Source organism: Panthera onca, chromosome B4 (genome assembly GCF_046562875.1).
Source record: "Panthera onca isolate mPanOnc1 chromosome B4, mPanOnc1 haplotype 2, whole genome shotgun sequence".
NCBI lineage: Eukaryota > Metazoa > Chordata > Mammalia > Carnivora > Felidae > Panthera > Panthera onca.
The window spans coordinates 63,434,655-63,449,406 of record NC_138345.1 but is presented as its reverse complement, the minus strand read 5'-3'; the positions used below and the strand labels follow the sequence as shown (position 1 = coordinate 63,449,406).

General features: G+C 36.7%; 1 protein-coding gene across 6 annotated transcripts in view; it reads left to right on the top strand.

Moving 5' to 3' along the window:
• Positions 1-14,752, top strand: part of DENND5B (DENN domain containing 5B) — a 187,813-nt gene that overhangs the window by 112,939 nt on the left and 60,122 nt on the right. For 3 of the 6 annotated variants that reach the window (XM_060657998.2, XM_060658001.2, XM_060657997.2), the window contains 4 exons: positions 4,061-4,597; positions 6,953-7,184; positions 9,327-9,410; positions 11,641-11,791. In XM_060657998.2, coding sequence (XP_060513981.2) covers positions 4,061-4,597; positions 6,953-7,184; positions 9,327-9,410; positions 11,641-11,791 — 1,004 coding nt within the window. The remainder of the gene's footprint in view (positions 1-4,060; positions 4,598-6,952; positions 7,185-9,326; positions 9,411-11,640; positions 11,792-14,752) is intronic. The other 3 variants (XM_060658003.2, XM_060658002.2, XM_060657999.2) reach the window with 1 other exon arrangement.

Below are 14,752 nucleotides of genomic sequence, written 5' to 3'. Positions count from 1 at the left end.
AATGCACTCACTAGTAATACTCACCTCCTCCCTCCTTTCCCTGAAAACTATAAAATAAAATAATAGTTAAAAATAGTGATGGGAAAAAAAATAGTGACAGGGCTTCTTAGAATAGTTATGAAGATGATAAGTTTGCAAAATGATTATTTTAAGAAGGTATGATTTTAGTTGTTAGCTAACTAATGTAACTACATAGACTTATAATTAACCACCCACTTACTTTCCCCATAGTTCTAAAATGATAGGCACAGGTAGCCGTTTGTTAAATTGTTTTTTCAGGGGGTGGGGTAGAGAAAGTGACGGTAGAAGGATACAGCACTGGGGATGAGCTGCAGAGAAGGGTACTTCACTTATTCCCATTCTTGCTTGTCTTTACAGTAAATGGTGGGCAAGAAATCCAGAGAAAAACTGAAATTGCTTTTTCTACTTTGTTTTTGTTATGTCTTGCCCCTGAGATTCTGTGGGAATATTTTAAATATTCTCTCCATGGGGCACCTGGGTGGCTCAGTCGGTTGAGCGTCCGACTTTGGCTCAGGTCATGATCTCATGGTTCGTGGATTCAAGTCCTCTTTTGGGCTCTGTGCTGACAGCTTGGAACCTGAAGCCTGCTTCAAGTTCTGTGTCTCCCTCTCTCTCTGCGCCTCACCCACTCATGCTGTCTCTCTCTCAAAAATGAATAAACATTAAAAAAAAAATTTAAATATTCTCCTCCAGTTTACCCTTATGCCAGCTTAACTTCAGCCGTTGAGAAACTATATTCCTTAGTAAGCATGGAGAGAGCTGCCCTGGCCTCACATTCCTGGATACTTCTTCCTTCTGTGTACATCTTTGGGGTTCCACAAAATGACTATCTCCTTGAGTCTTATTCATTCATTCACCAAACAGTGTCTTCTCATACACTACCAGTGTAGGATACATTAGAAGACATCAAGATAAATAAGATGTAATTTTTGCTTTCCAAAGTAAGTCATTTACAAATATCAATAACAGAGGTTAAAAAAATAAGAGGAATGAATGAACTAAGCATATATGCAGAGGAAATCAGAATACCTTTAGGGTAGGGACATGGGAAAGCTTCGTGGCAGAAGAAATGATTAAACTTTAAGTCTTTGTTCCCTTTCTTTTAAGGGAACTTTTCTCTTTTTTTTGCATTTTTCATTTTTAACTAGACGTGATTACTTACCATGAATGTGTGTAAGCAGCATTGATAGTAAAAAATAGAGAAATATTTAGTCCTAAAACAATATAAGATTGAGATGTCAAGAGTGTTTTTTATTGCATATGTAATATTTCTTGAGCTCTCCTGATAGAATTTTTATTTTTATTTTTATTTTTTTCTGTTGGAATTTTTTAGTTTAATGGTATTAAAAGTGAAAAAGTGACTTAGCAGAATGCCCTATTATATGGAGTTCTTGTTTGTTTTAGAAAAAAGGCTTTTCGGTTTTTCTTCCATAAGTCTTCAAAATGCAACTTAACAGTCCTATTTTTAGTTCGCGATAATCAAAGCCCCAACTTGGCCCCAATCTAAGCAGTCATAGGAGGGTATGTGAGACTCATGGAATCATGAAGGCAGGCCAGTTAGCTGTGGTGCTGGAACACCCGCCTTGCCCTACGGCCCTTTCAGCTCAGCAGTGGTTATATGAGCATAACAAGCTTTAAAATTTCCCAGATGTATCATTTTCTCTTTTCATAGAAGGATAGAGGAAGATAGCAGGAAGGCATTAATGAAGGAGATGGTACAAAATGTAAGTGGTGGGAGGTTGCTGGCTAACATTTAGATTAACAAGTTAGTGAATTTTTTTCTTCCATTTTTAAAGATACTGAATCATCCATTTGAATTATAGTGACCTACTTTCTCCCCCTAAGTCTTTCAACATACCCTGCTTTCTAGAGACTATAGTTACATATATAAGGATGTGGATTTACAGAAAACTGTAGGCAGCAATACTGTCTTCAGCAAGATTTGACTTCACCTCTTATTTTAATTAGAGGAAACTACTGATGTTGGAAATGAGGAAAATTGTAGGGAAAAAATCTTTTAAGCCACCAGGCTGTTTGAGGATGCTTATCTAGAACAGGTGTCAGGAAGTCACCTAACTTCTTGGGCCTCAATTAGTTCATCTGCAGAATAAACAGTTGAATTCAGAGGTCACTTCAGACTTGAGGAATCGTTACTGATTCTCTGTTCCTAGATGGAGGAAAGTCTTCTTGAGTTTCGATTGAGCTAAATGTAGAACTTTGCTGTACTTCTTGTACATCAGCACCTAACATAAAGATCAGGGATCAAAAGAGAAAAATAAAAACCCAACTCTTTGCTCTCCTCCTTTTATCTTACCTGGCCATACAGGATCAAAGGACAGTGTGAATTGTCTCCTTGCTGACCTGGGTGGCCGGGCTATAGGAGAGACAGGGAGACACAAGGTGAAACTTCTGTTCTGCTGATTGACTTCCACTCTATGCCCTGTGTCCAGCCACTAATGTAGTCAGCATCAGTTTTATGTGTTGGGCTATACCTTTGGCCTCCCTCCCTTCCAGAGTCTATGAGCACAATCTTCCTTTACACTGACAACCTTGTTCTGATTAAGAGAGTGTGAGCAGTAAAAGTAAAATATTGTTTCGGAGTCTACTATAATCAAGTACCTGAGGGATAATCAGAATTGCATGCATGTACTTGGCCTCTTGAATTGTCCATAACTATTTAGAAAATATTTAAAAGTCTTTTTATTCAATATAAAATCAAAATCTATTGCATAAGCAAACTCAAAAAAACTTTCCTCTGATTTCTATTTCCTCTTTTTTTCAACTCAAAAATATCTCCTGAATCAGCTCTTAATTATTGAAGGGGCAATCATTTATAGTTGTCTAAGCACTTGCCTCTACTGCTGTCTCCTGCTATTTGTCTAATAACTTCTGAAACAGTTTGCGGTCTAAGAGGTTGAAGCTAATTTTGGATAAACTGAAAATTTGTGAATTTTTTGTGAATTGGATTGCTCTTTGCCAATTTTATCCCATTTGGGGGTACTAAGCTGCTAAATTTTAGCAATTATTAATTCTAAATTACAGATGGTGTCAGAGCAGTGGAATGGCATAGGAAGTTCAGGCTGGATTCATCCATTGAACATTTTACCCAGTGCCTTCTATTTGTAAGGTACTATGACTCTGTGTACCTTTACTCATTTAGGAATGCCTAAAGGATGTTCTGTGTTACAGAATCATGTCCAGATTATAACAAATTGCTAAGTCCCAGAGAAAATTATCCGTATATATTAAATATGGTATAAAATACTCACCTAGGGAAAAAAATGCTGGAAAAAGATCTTTTTTTTTTAATAACTGGCTGCTTTTTTTCTTTATTTATTTTGAGAGAAAGAGAAAGTGTGAGCGGTAGAAGGGCAGAGAGAGCATCCCAAGCAGGTTCTGCATTGTCAGCACAGAGCCTGACACGGGGCTCAATCTCACAAACTGTGAGATCATGACCTGAGCTGGAATTGAGTCCCATGCTTAACTGAAATTTGTTTTTGAAGAATAAAAATGCTAGAAAAAAAATTTTTAAAGAATAAAAATTCTTAGCCTTGAGAAAGTTAGCATAAAAGGCACTATAAAATCTTAAACGTTCTCATCACAAGAAAAATTGTAATTATTTATGGTGATGGATGTTAACTAGACTTACTGTGGTAATCATTTCATAATCTATATTGATTCATACACCTGAAACAAAATGTTACATGTCAGTTATATCTTAATTTTGAAAAGTCAGTGTAATCTATGACTTTATTTATAATAGTTGGCAAGAGGGCACCTGGGTAACTCCGTCAGTTCAGCATCCAGCCCTTGATTTTGGCTCAGGTCATTATCTCATGGTTTGTGGGACCGAACCCCATGTCAGGCTCTGTGCTGACAGCACGGAGCCTGCTTGGAATTTTCTCTCTGCATCTCTCTCTCTGCCTCTTTCTCTCTCTCAAAATGAATAAATGAACTTAAAAAAAATAGTTGGCAAGGATATTTTAGAATATAAAATTCCTTTATTTTAAAACCTTTGTATTACTTTTTTCTCTTTCAGGCTAATTTGTGTTTTGTGGATATTGACAACCATTTTATTGAATTGCCTGAAGAGTTTCCACAGTTCCCCAATAAGGTGGATTTTATCCAGGAACTCTCTGAAGTGCTTCTTCAATTTGGTATCCCTCCTGAGGGCAGTCTCCATTGCAGTGAGAGTGCCACAAAACTGAAGAATCTGGTTCTTAAGGACTTGGTTAATGACAAGAAGAATGGCAATGTCTCCACTCATAACATCAGCATGTATGAGTTACTGAAGGGCAATGAAACCATAGCCCGCCTCCAAGCTCTGGCCAAGCGGACTGGTGTGACCGTGGAAAAAATGGACCTCTCTGCCTCTCTGAGTGAAAAAGAAAAGGATTTAAAGCTGCAGTGTGAAGAGGCTGAGCTAAGGGACTACCAGCTCAATGTGCAGCTCCGCGAGGTCTTTGCCAACCGCTTCACACAGATGTTTGCAGATTACGAAGCATTTGTGATTCAGACTGCCCAGGACATGGAGTCCTGGCTTACCAACCGAGAACAGATGCAGAACTTTGACAAAGTAAAAAAAAAAAACATAGTTTCCCTTTTTTTATGACTCTTAGTGGGCTGTCTTACTAATTTGGTTAACTTTTTTAAACACAGATTTTTCCTCTCTCCCTTCCCGTTAAGAACTTATTCTTATATTTTGTCTTTGTCCTATAATGACGTCTCAACTTGTCCATGCAAAGATAGCACTCTAGTTTCAGAAGACAAAGTTTTACCTCATCTTAGGATCAAAAAGAGAGGAAAAGTGAATAAATTAGGTTTTATGACTGTAAGTCTAAGGTTCTATTCCAAAGTTTGTGGGAAAGGAAGACAGAAAATGACACTGGCTTTTGATTGTCCTGCTGAAGTTGAAGCTTCTGTCTAAGGTTTACCATAGAGTTTTCTGGCAGATTTTCTTGGCATATCTACCAATTTTTTTGTTTATTTTTGTTTTCCAGATAAAAGCACTTAGAGGTGTGCGTTAACTCTTTTGAGTCACTAGGGTATAGTTCAGTCCCCTGCTTCAGTTTTGCCAAGGCACGATATTGCTATTAGAATGCATTATGGCTTTTTGCTAAATGGTATCTTTGTGTCTTGAAAGACCTCTCAAAGGAGCTAATGTATTCTAAGAAGCTAATTTATAATTATGGAGTCTCTGACAAATATTAATAAAAAATTTTGTAAAGGTGGGTAGTATCAAAGGTTATTTTCTGATTTCCTCAGACATTTTTTCAGTTGAAGTATATAAACTACACTGAACGGTTAAGTTCTGATACATTTTATGTTTGAGAAAACTTCTTCAATAAATTAAGAAGCCTTCACTTCTCCAAATGTATTCCTGCTCTTAGGTTCCTTTCTTATTAAGCTTAACCATTTTTTCCTCTCCAACTTGGAACTAATCTGTGTACACTCATGATTTATCCTTGGGGCAATTCAAATTCTTATCTAAATCGAGCACTGGTACTTTCTTCCTTCTTAATCTTTATGTAGCTTCAAACTATAAATGGAATTCTTTTTATGTAACGACTAGAGAAATGAAAGTTTCATGCGGATTCCAGAAGGCTTGTAACCATCTCATTTTTCACTAGGAAAATGTACAGGACTATCACATGCTAGTTCTCCAAGCCAAGTCTTTCCTGATTTCAGTGTTGTAGTCTGTGAGGGTCTGAATATCAAAAGCCAGACATTTGGTCCATTTAGAGGGGAAAAAAAAAACTATTTGCTCTAGAAAAAGTAAAATTGATACTCACCTGTAAAATATCTTTTGAAGAGGTGTACTGATTTTTAGGGAGTACCGTGAACCTTTCTCTGGCTATTCAGATTTATGTAAATACATCTGAACTATGGAAGCACTTAAATTGAATAAGTAGGTTTCCATAAGGAACTTTTTTAAAGGCTTCCTAAATTTTAGAATGAAAAATAAACATGCTGGTAAGAAGCCAATGACTATTAAGGAGGAGATTGTCAGAACTTACCCTTCTGTCTTCCGCTTTCTGGCTTCTGCCACACTGCACCTACTCAAAAGAATGGAAAGCAAAACCAACCCAGCAGCTGAAATAGTAATTCACTTCCATATTTCAGCCAGTACCAAACTGTGACTAGAATTCCTGTACACACATGGACCTGACAAAAAGAACACTTTGAATTAGGAACTGGTTACAATTTACTGAACCATTCCGTGCAGCAGAGAGTCTGGTAACAGGAACCTGCAGCTTGTTGCACATGTTTTCTCCAAAGGCTTGAATAGCTTTGGATGGGTTTTCAGGCAATACTTGTTTTAGTTAATGCCCAGACTCTTCAATCAGCACAGGTCTGGAAGGAGTTTGATCTTGAACAGTCTTGAACAGTCTTGATCAGTCTTGAACAGTGTTGGGGCCTAGAAAAACATCCACTTGAAAAACAAAGATTTCACCCATAGGCACAAATTCCATGTTTTTAGAAGGTTATGTCTTATGTATATATCACAGTCGTATCCGTTGATCATGTCAGTGCCTTATGACTCAGAGGTATACTGCATAGACTAGGAATAGAGAGCAGAAAAAAATCATAGCTCATTAGAAAAAGGGTCAAAAATTATTGATAAGTGAGGAGGATGGTTGATGATATGGCAGCATCTGATCCGCCATCTTTCACTAATTATGCCCTATTTTCTATATAATGATCATGAGTTTCAGAATGTAAATTAATTTTGAAAGGCTAAAGGACTAAGTCACCTAAATTCATGACTTTAAAAGGAAAAGTAAATTTAAAAATTTTTTAATTTCATGCATCAGTTTTGCATGTTACAAGATCTTTTTTAAATGACCTCAGCAACAAATCATTTTCAGATTTACCGTGTAGTACTAAGATAGTGTCTTTGCACTAATAATTTCTAATTATCTCATTACAGGCTTCCTTTCTGTCTGACCAGCCTGAGCCTTACCTGCCATTTCTTTCACGCTTCATTGAAACACAGATGTTTGCTACCTTTATTGATAATAAAATTATGTCTCAGTGGGAAGAGAAAGATTCTTTGCTACGGGTCTTTGACTCTCGGATTGAGAAGATAAGACTGTATAATGTAAGGGCACCCACCTTGAGGACATCTATCTATCAGAAATGCAGCACTTTAAAAGAAGCAGGTACATTTGTCACACCTTTTAAAATTGACTTAAAATTCATGATTTCTTTTTACACATTGTTGGCCTTATAAGCTGAAAATTAATTTTCAATTTTAGATTTCATGATTAATCCTTATACTCTATCAAGTGTTTTCTATCCTTTTGTTTCCTTCTGTTTCTGTGAATTAGTGTCCATCCTATTCCTATTTGACATTCCTCTCCCCTTAAAAGAGGAAAAACAGTGAAAAGTTGAATATAACCATAAGGTTGCTATGATTTTTGTCTTATTCTCTTTTATTGCCTTAAGTGAAAAAATGTAAATTTCTTTCTTGCTGTTTATGTTGCCTTTTTACTTCTCACCTCTTTTCTCTTCATTAAAAGAAAGATAAGTATTAATTTAAAATAGTGAATCTGAGATGCTGCCTAATTTACATAACTACAACAATTTATTTACTTTCTAGTGGTGCCATTAATTATAATTCATTTATTGAAATTAAAATCTCTGAATTCTTACATTCAAATTAGAGGTTTTTCTAGGGCGCCTGGGTGGCTCGGTTAAACATCTGACTTTGGCTTAGGTCATGAACTCACGGTTCATGGGTTCAAGCCCTGCATCGGGCTGGGCTCTGTGCTGTCAGCTCAGAGCCTGGAGCCTGCTTCAGATTCTGTGTCTCCCTCTTTCTCTCTGCCCTTCCCCCACTTGTGCTCTGTCTGCCCCTCCCTCCCTCTCTCGCTCACTCTCTCAAAAAATGAATAAACATTAAAAAAAAAAGTAAATTAAAAAAAAATTAGAGGTTCCCCAACCCTGACACCAGTTTTTTCCCTGAGAGAACCATCAGTCTTGGCCATCAGTAATATAGTCCATTAAATAAATAAACATATTAATAGTATTTTCTGAGTACTTACTATGTTCCAGACATCATATCACATGCATTTTTGGATTTGACCTTAACAATGAGGGAGTTTATTTCAGAAACGTTTATTTCTGTTTTATGACTGTCCTCATTTTATAGTTGGGAAAGCTGAGAGGTTAAATAACTTGCTTATGGTTGCTTGGCTAGTGATTGATAGAGCATGATTTGAACTCAGGGTTGACTGATTCTAGCACCTGAAGCCTTACTACCACATTAGATGTTTATTTAGTAAAGAAACATGAAGTGTACCAGTCTACACAATTTTATACATTTCTACCTTGTTCCTAACACTTCCTTTGCCAAATAAACTGCCTCCTATCACCTGAATGCCCCTTTCTTTAATTTTTTTTCCCCTTCAAGCATAGTTGCTATTTGAGAGCAAGTTTTTTGCTGAAGCAAAAAGAAGCAGGAAAAGAGTTTCTTTGTTCTGCCTCCATGTTTGCCTTTCTCACTTTATTTAAATAGATCAAAGTCACAGGAGTGGTGATGCTATAGTTGTAGCATATTTAAGGAAAGAAGTATGTGAATGATGTCTTTAGTCTTAAGAGGTCTCTTTGAGAATTCATGATTATGCTGAAACATCATTCTGTTTTATTCCCACTTAGGAGGGTAGATCCTTGGAGCCCCTTCAGGAAATGGCAGTTACCTCCATATTTCTGGAAATTGAGGGAGTGGAATGAATGAAACTGTCTGTGCCTATTCAGAGAATAGTGTGACTTTCAGTGCTTTAATAGCCATGTGAATAATATAATGCCTTGTTGAGAAAATTTCATTCCAACCTTCATGACAGAATTTTTTTAATGGAGCTAAGCACTGATTCCTTTATTTGTGTGCTTCCAGAAAATCTTTTCAATTAAAATAGATTTTCTGTCAGCCCCTCAAAGAGGTTGACATTCCCACTATCATCACAGAAATTATATTATATAATACTCTTGAAAATACACCATTATAGGTTTAACATATGAAAATGTGATTAGACTAAAGCACTAGACTCCCAGGAACCTAATTTATCAAAAGACTTTTTTTTTAAGTGAAAGAAGGCAGCTGGCTGTGACTGTGTCTATATCCCCCATAAATGGTGCAGTTATTTCTTTCATCATGTAAAGTTATCCTCATCCCACCCCAAACAAAAGTATAGAGGTTGGCATTTGTTGTTTATTATTGACTTTTATTGGGTATTTTTTTGTCCTTTGTTGTTTTGATTTTATTTTTTGTTTTGCCTCTAACTAAAAAGAATTTTGATTTGCAGGTGAAGTCTTTAGGCAGAGGCTATCTGCTGTTGATATTGTGGCACCAGAACCGCATGATTTCTGTGCAGAAAGACAAGTTGATAGTAATACAGAGTTTTTCTTTTTTCTTACCAATCACAGAAAATGAGTATTGGCACAAAACCTTGAAAATCTAACAGGCCCGTGACCTCTCAAAGCAGGCATTTAATAATTTCTAAATGTTCAGTATTCACTGGTGGTATAATTACTGAAAAGTAACATTGCGTTACACTCCCAAGGCAATCTTAAATATAAACCCTAGAGTAACTCATTATGAATCATGATTTTTGTTTTCAAAAAGCTTCCTGACTAAAGGAGAATAACTCAGTATCAGATGGATTTCTCTGTCATTTTAAATCCAGCGGAAAAACTGAAGCTACCTTTTTTTTCCCCTTTCATGAGAACAGAAGCATTCATTGGCAGAGATGGAATTTTGTAGTATTTCATGGAACATAAAATTGGCAGGGACTTCAGAGAATTCCATGCCATGAATCTAAGCTTTATTTTGCCTAAACCATCTGTTAATTAAGTGTTTTATAAATATTAGGAGCACTGAGAGTATAGATAGGGTTGTGAAGAGCCAGGGGGCATCACTGAAAACTTAAATATCATTTCATATTAAAACATTGCATTCTTTTGCCTAACATAAAACATATGGACTGTGTTTTTAAAATTTTTTTTTTTTCAATGTTTTTTATTTATTTTTGGGACAGAGAGAGACAGAGCATGAACGGGGGAGGGGCAGAGAGAGAGGGAGACACAGAATGAGAAACAGGCTCCAGGCTCCGAGCCATCAGCCCAGAGCCCGACGCGGGGCTCGAACTCACAGACCGCGAGATCGTGACCTGGCTGAAGTCGGACGCTTAACCGACTGCGCCACCCAGGCGCCCCAGGACTGTGTTTTAAGAGAAGTTAGAAGTTACACATTAAAAATAAAATGAAATTCAAGAAGTTTTGGATAAATTATTCTGAATTCTAAAGGAAAAATAGGGAAGTTTGAGATAGATATCTAATATTGTGAAGTTTTAGTCCTAGAGGATAATAGTGACTTCTGCAAAGTATCCCTCACTGCTGTCATCAGACACAAGCAACTGACTTAGGTGAAACATTAACCACACACAAGATGGTATTAAGCATGTTCTTTTGAGAAGTGTGGAATATGCCATGGACAGATCCACTTTCCACTCAAAAGGAAAGTTTTTTTCAAAAAACTTTCTACTCAAAAGGAAAGTTTTTAAGACTATGTATGGGGAATAACCAGCAGTACTCAATCTGCTGGTATTGAACCGGGCAAAATAAATTGGTTCCATGAAATACTTATAAAAATACCTTTTTACTTCTCTTAAATCCCAAGATTAGCAGTTCCCACGGTATGATCTGTTTGTCACACAACCACAATTACTGCTTGTTCTCCCCTTTTGGTAATCTAAAGGATTAAAGACCTAGTCTCGCTTCACAAATATACTTTCTCTTGAAAATTCAGTTCATAAAAACATTTAAGATCAGATTTTTTTTTTTACCAGAGAGATCATTTGCTATTTCTTGGGTCTTTGAGATAATCTCCTAGCTTTAAGCAATTTTAAATAGAAATGTTGAGTAATTCCTATCTTTTAACTTTGGCCTATTTTATTCTTCAAAAGGCCAGTTTCTTATCCTCTGGACATTTTCTAAATGCCTGCTTATTTTATTCTCTGCATTACCCCTCCTGATCTAATAAACACTCCTAAATGACTCCTACTAATGAGAATGTGAGTGTTGCTAAAAGTGAAGTCATAAACTTTACATAGTTTCTTGTTTTTACAAATGGAGAACTATGAGTATTTAATGGATCTGTGTACAAAGAAATAAAAGTAAAAAAGGCTACTGTGCTTGCTTTTCCTTCCTTGTCTTTCATTTGAAGGACAATATTTTATTTGCCATCATTTTCTTAAATTTGTACTTAGAACATATTTTCATTAAGAAAATATTTTCTTAAATATTGAAATATTTAATATTGAAGTATTAAAATATTGAGTATTCCACTTAGGGGAGACTTGTTTTAGTACTAAATTATAGATTTTTCAACCCTGCTGCTCTGCAATTGACAAAGGCAGAAAATACCATGAAAATTAGTCATCTAGTGTTTACTTAAAATTAACCTTTTTATATTTACACTGATTTCTAAAGAACTTTTATAAAAATCTGTTTTAGAGTGTCAGAAAGATGGAGTTCCTTGTTGGTGCATGAGTGGAGGAAGCATTGTTTTAAGGTTTAGCCAATGAAATGTCTCTAATTTGTTATAAATTTAATTTATAGCCCAATCAATTGAGCAGCGACTAATGAAAATGGATCACACTGCAATCCACCCACATCTGCTTGATATGAAAATTGGTCAAGGCAAATATGAGCAAGGGTTCTTTCCAAAGCTACAGTCTGATGTCTTGGCAACAGGACCAACTAATAACAAGTAAGCACGTTCTTCACTTGAATAGTCGGTTGAAGGGATAATGAAGGGTAGGTACAATGCTGTGCAACTTTAATGGGGTATTGTAACCATTAACTATCTTATTGATCTGATTACGTTTCCAAAGACCAAAACAACCCATTTGAAATATGGATTGGGGCACCTGGGTGGCCCATTCGGTTAAGCATCCACCTCTTGATTTTGGTTCAGGTCGTGATCTCATGCTTTGTGGGTTCAAGCCCTGTGTCAGGCTCTGTGCTGGCAGTATGGAGCCTCCTTGGGATTCCCTGCCCCTCTCCCCTGCTTGCACACACACAACTCTCTTACTATCAAAATACATACATACATACAAACATACATATTTTTAAAAATATATGGATTGACATTCTATGAGTATTTGACTTTTAATTCTATCATGTAAAAAATCTAAAGACTAGACATATTTTTCATTTTTTAAGTAGTATGTGCTTGGGAATAGTTTCCCTTTATTTATTTATTTTTTTTTAATTTTTTTTAATGTTTGTTTACTTTTGAGAGAGAGAGAAAGAGAGACAGGGCGTGAGTGGGGGAGGGACAGACAGAGAGGGAGACAGAATCGGAAGCAAGCTCCAGGCTCTGAACTGTCAGCACAGAGTCCAACACGGGGCTCGAACCCACAAGCCGTGAGATCATAACCTGAGTCAAAGTCAGACGTTTAACCAACTGAGCTAACCGGGTGCCCCATGGGAGTAGTTTCCCTTTAAATGACCAAATGTAATGCCATCTAATGGAATTAGAAAAATGATACTTTCACTATCTGTATTAGTTTCCTAGGACTGCTATAACAAAATACTACAAACTTGGTGGCTTTTAAAACAACAGAAATTTATTCTTTCATAGTTCTGGAAGCTAGAAGTCCAAAATCAAGGTATTGGCAAGGTCCTTCTCCCTCCCAAGACCTCTAAGAAAGGAGCCGCCTTTGCTTCTTCCAGTGCTGAGGCCAACACTGGCTTCAGGCATTCCTTAACTTGTAACAGTATTAACTCCAGTCTCTGTCTCTGTCTCTGTTGGTCAGGAAAAAGGAAAATATAGTAAATTATCTTTATAATATGTGATGGTAACACTTGGTTTAATTTAATAAACACTATTCTAAGCTAGGTACTGTGGTATTTGGAATTTGTTGAGGTGCATGTATATGCGGTAATATTTGTGTATCCTTGTGTTTGTACTGCTGATACTCTATTTTTAATAACCTGAAAGGAAATCCTTTCTAATTTAAGTAAGGATGAAATCCTTACTAATTTCCTAGCTGAAGGTGTTCCTTTATTTTTTTTATTTTTAACTTTTTTAATGTTTATTTATTTTTGAGAGAGAGAGTGGGGGTAGGGGGGGGTGGCAGAGACAGAGGGAGAAACAGAATCTGAAGCAGGGTCCAGGCTCTGAGCTGTCAGCACAGAGCCTGACATGGCGCTCAAACCCATGAACTGAAAGATCATGACCTAGCCGAAGTTGGAAACTTAACAGACTAAGCCACTCAGGTCCCCCTGAAGGTGTTCCTTTAAATATGTTTCTAAAATGTGTCAGAATTATTAATTCATTTAGTTCCAAATGTGAGAGAGCTGTATAGTGAGAGCAGACATATTAAAGGGAAAAAATGCTGTGCATGGATTACACAGTTGCAGTACTGTTTGCATTGTTGTTTCTTTTCCTTTCAGAGTCTAGTATTCATCATTCATAAATATATACCCCTTTACAGCTCTTAGTCAGAAAACTTAGAAATTTTCATCACCATATTTTTTCTGCTTTCAAATATACCTTTCCTGCCAGTGGAGCCTTCTCCGTGCCAACACAGGGTTGGTTATGGAGTTGATCTGCTGATAACTAATATTAAGCTGATTCTACACTGGCTTCTCTGCTGACAGCATTGAGTACATTAACTCATTTTTACAAGCATATCCCTATATATAAACCTACATTGTTTTACCTATTTAATGAGTGAGTTTCAGAGAGAGTCAACAACTTACTCCAAGATCACACACCTAAGAAGTGGTAAAACTAGAATTCAGACCTAGGTCTGCTAATTCAGGGCCCAGGCCCTTAACTGTTACACCACATACACATAGTGTCTGGCTCAGCTACTCCAAAACAAGGGTGACACATGCCTTGTCTTACTTTTGGAGTTGGAAACTGTGCTTTGGTAGCCCCCAAGAAATTTTGAGTGACCTAAAATATTGAACATAAAGGTGCACTATGAGGAAAAAAGGTAAGTACCAAAAATTTTGTAACATACATAGTTTTGCAAATCGTCTGAAAGAAACATCTTACTTTTAAGCCATCTTTCAAGAACCTTCATATTATTTACTTATTTAGTTTGGGCCATTTAGTCAAAAGGCATAATTCTACTTCTTTTTTATTCCCTTCACTGAATTCTCTGCTTGCCTCTTCTGAAAATTCAGGTGGCTCACTGCCACTTACATTTTGTGTACCCAGTGTAACAAGATCTTCCACAATGAAAGAGCCCTCAGATACCTCACTTCTACCTTAAAATGGACTCTATTAGGAGGGGTGGCCCCAAAGAAGATAAGATAATACTCTGAGGAGCAAGGTACATGTTAAGTGCCATCTTTCCTAGGGAAGAACTACATGAAGCAGTGGTTGAGATCAAATGGCCTAACCCTGAAGACAGTGGCATTATAATGTGTTGGTAGAAGTCTGAGATTGGGTTACTGGCAAAGTTAGGATTAGAACTCAGTTCTCCTTACTCCAGGGACCGAGTTCGGAATTCTCATTCATAAAGCCTGGAGGTCTGGAAAGTCTTCAGTCCAGTATCCTTTTACATATTTGGAAAAGGAGTGCTGTACAGTGAAGTAAAAGAATTATGTCGGTGGAGTATGCAACTTTTGATCTTGGGATTGTGAGTTCATGCCCCACTTTAGGTATAGAGATTACTTAAAAATAAAATCTTAAAAAAATAAGAATTTTAAA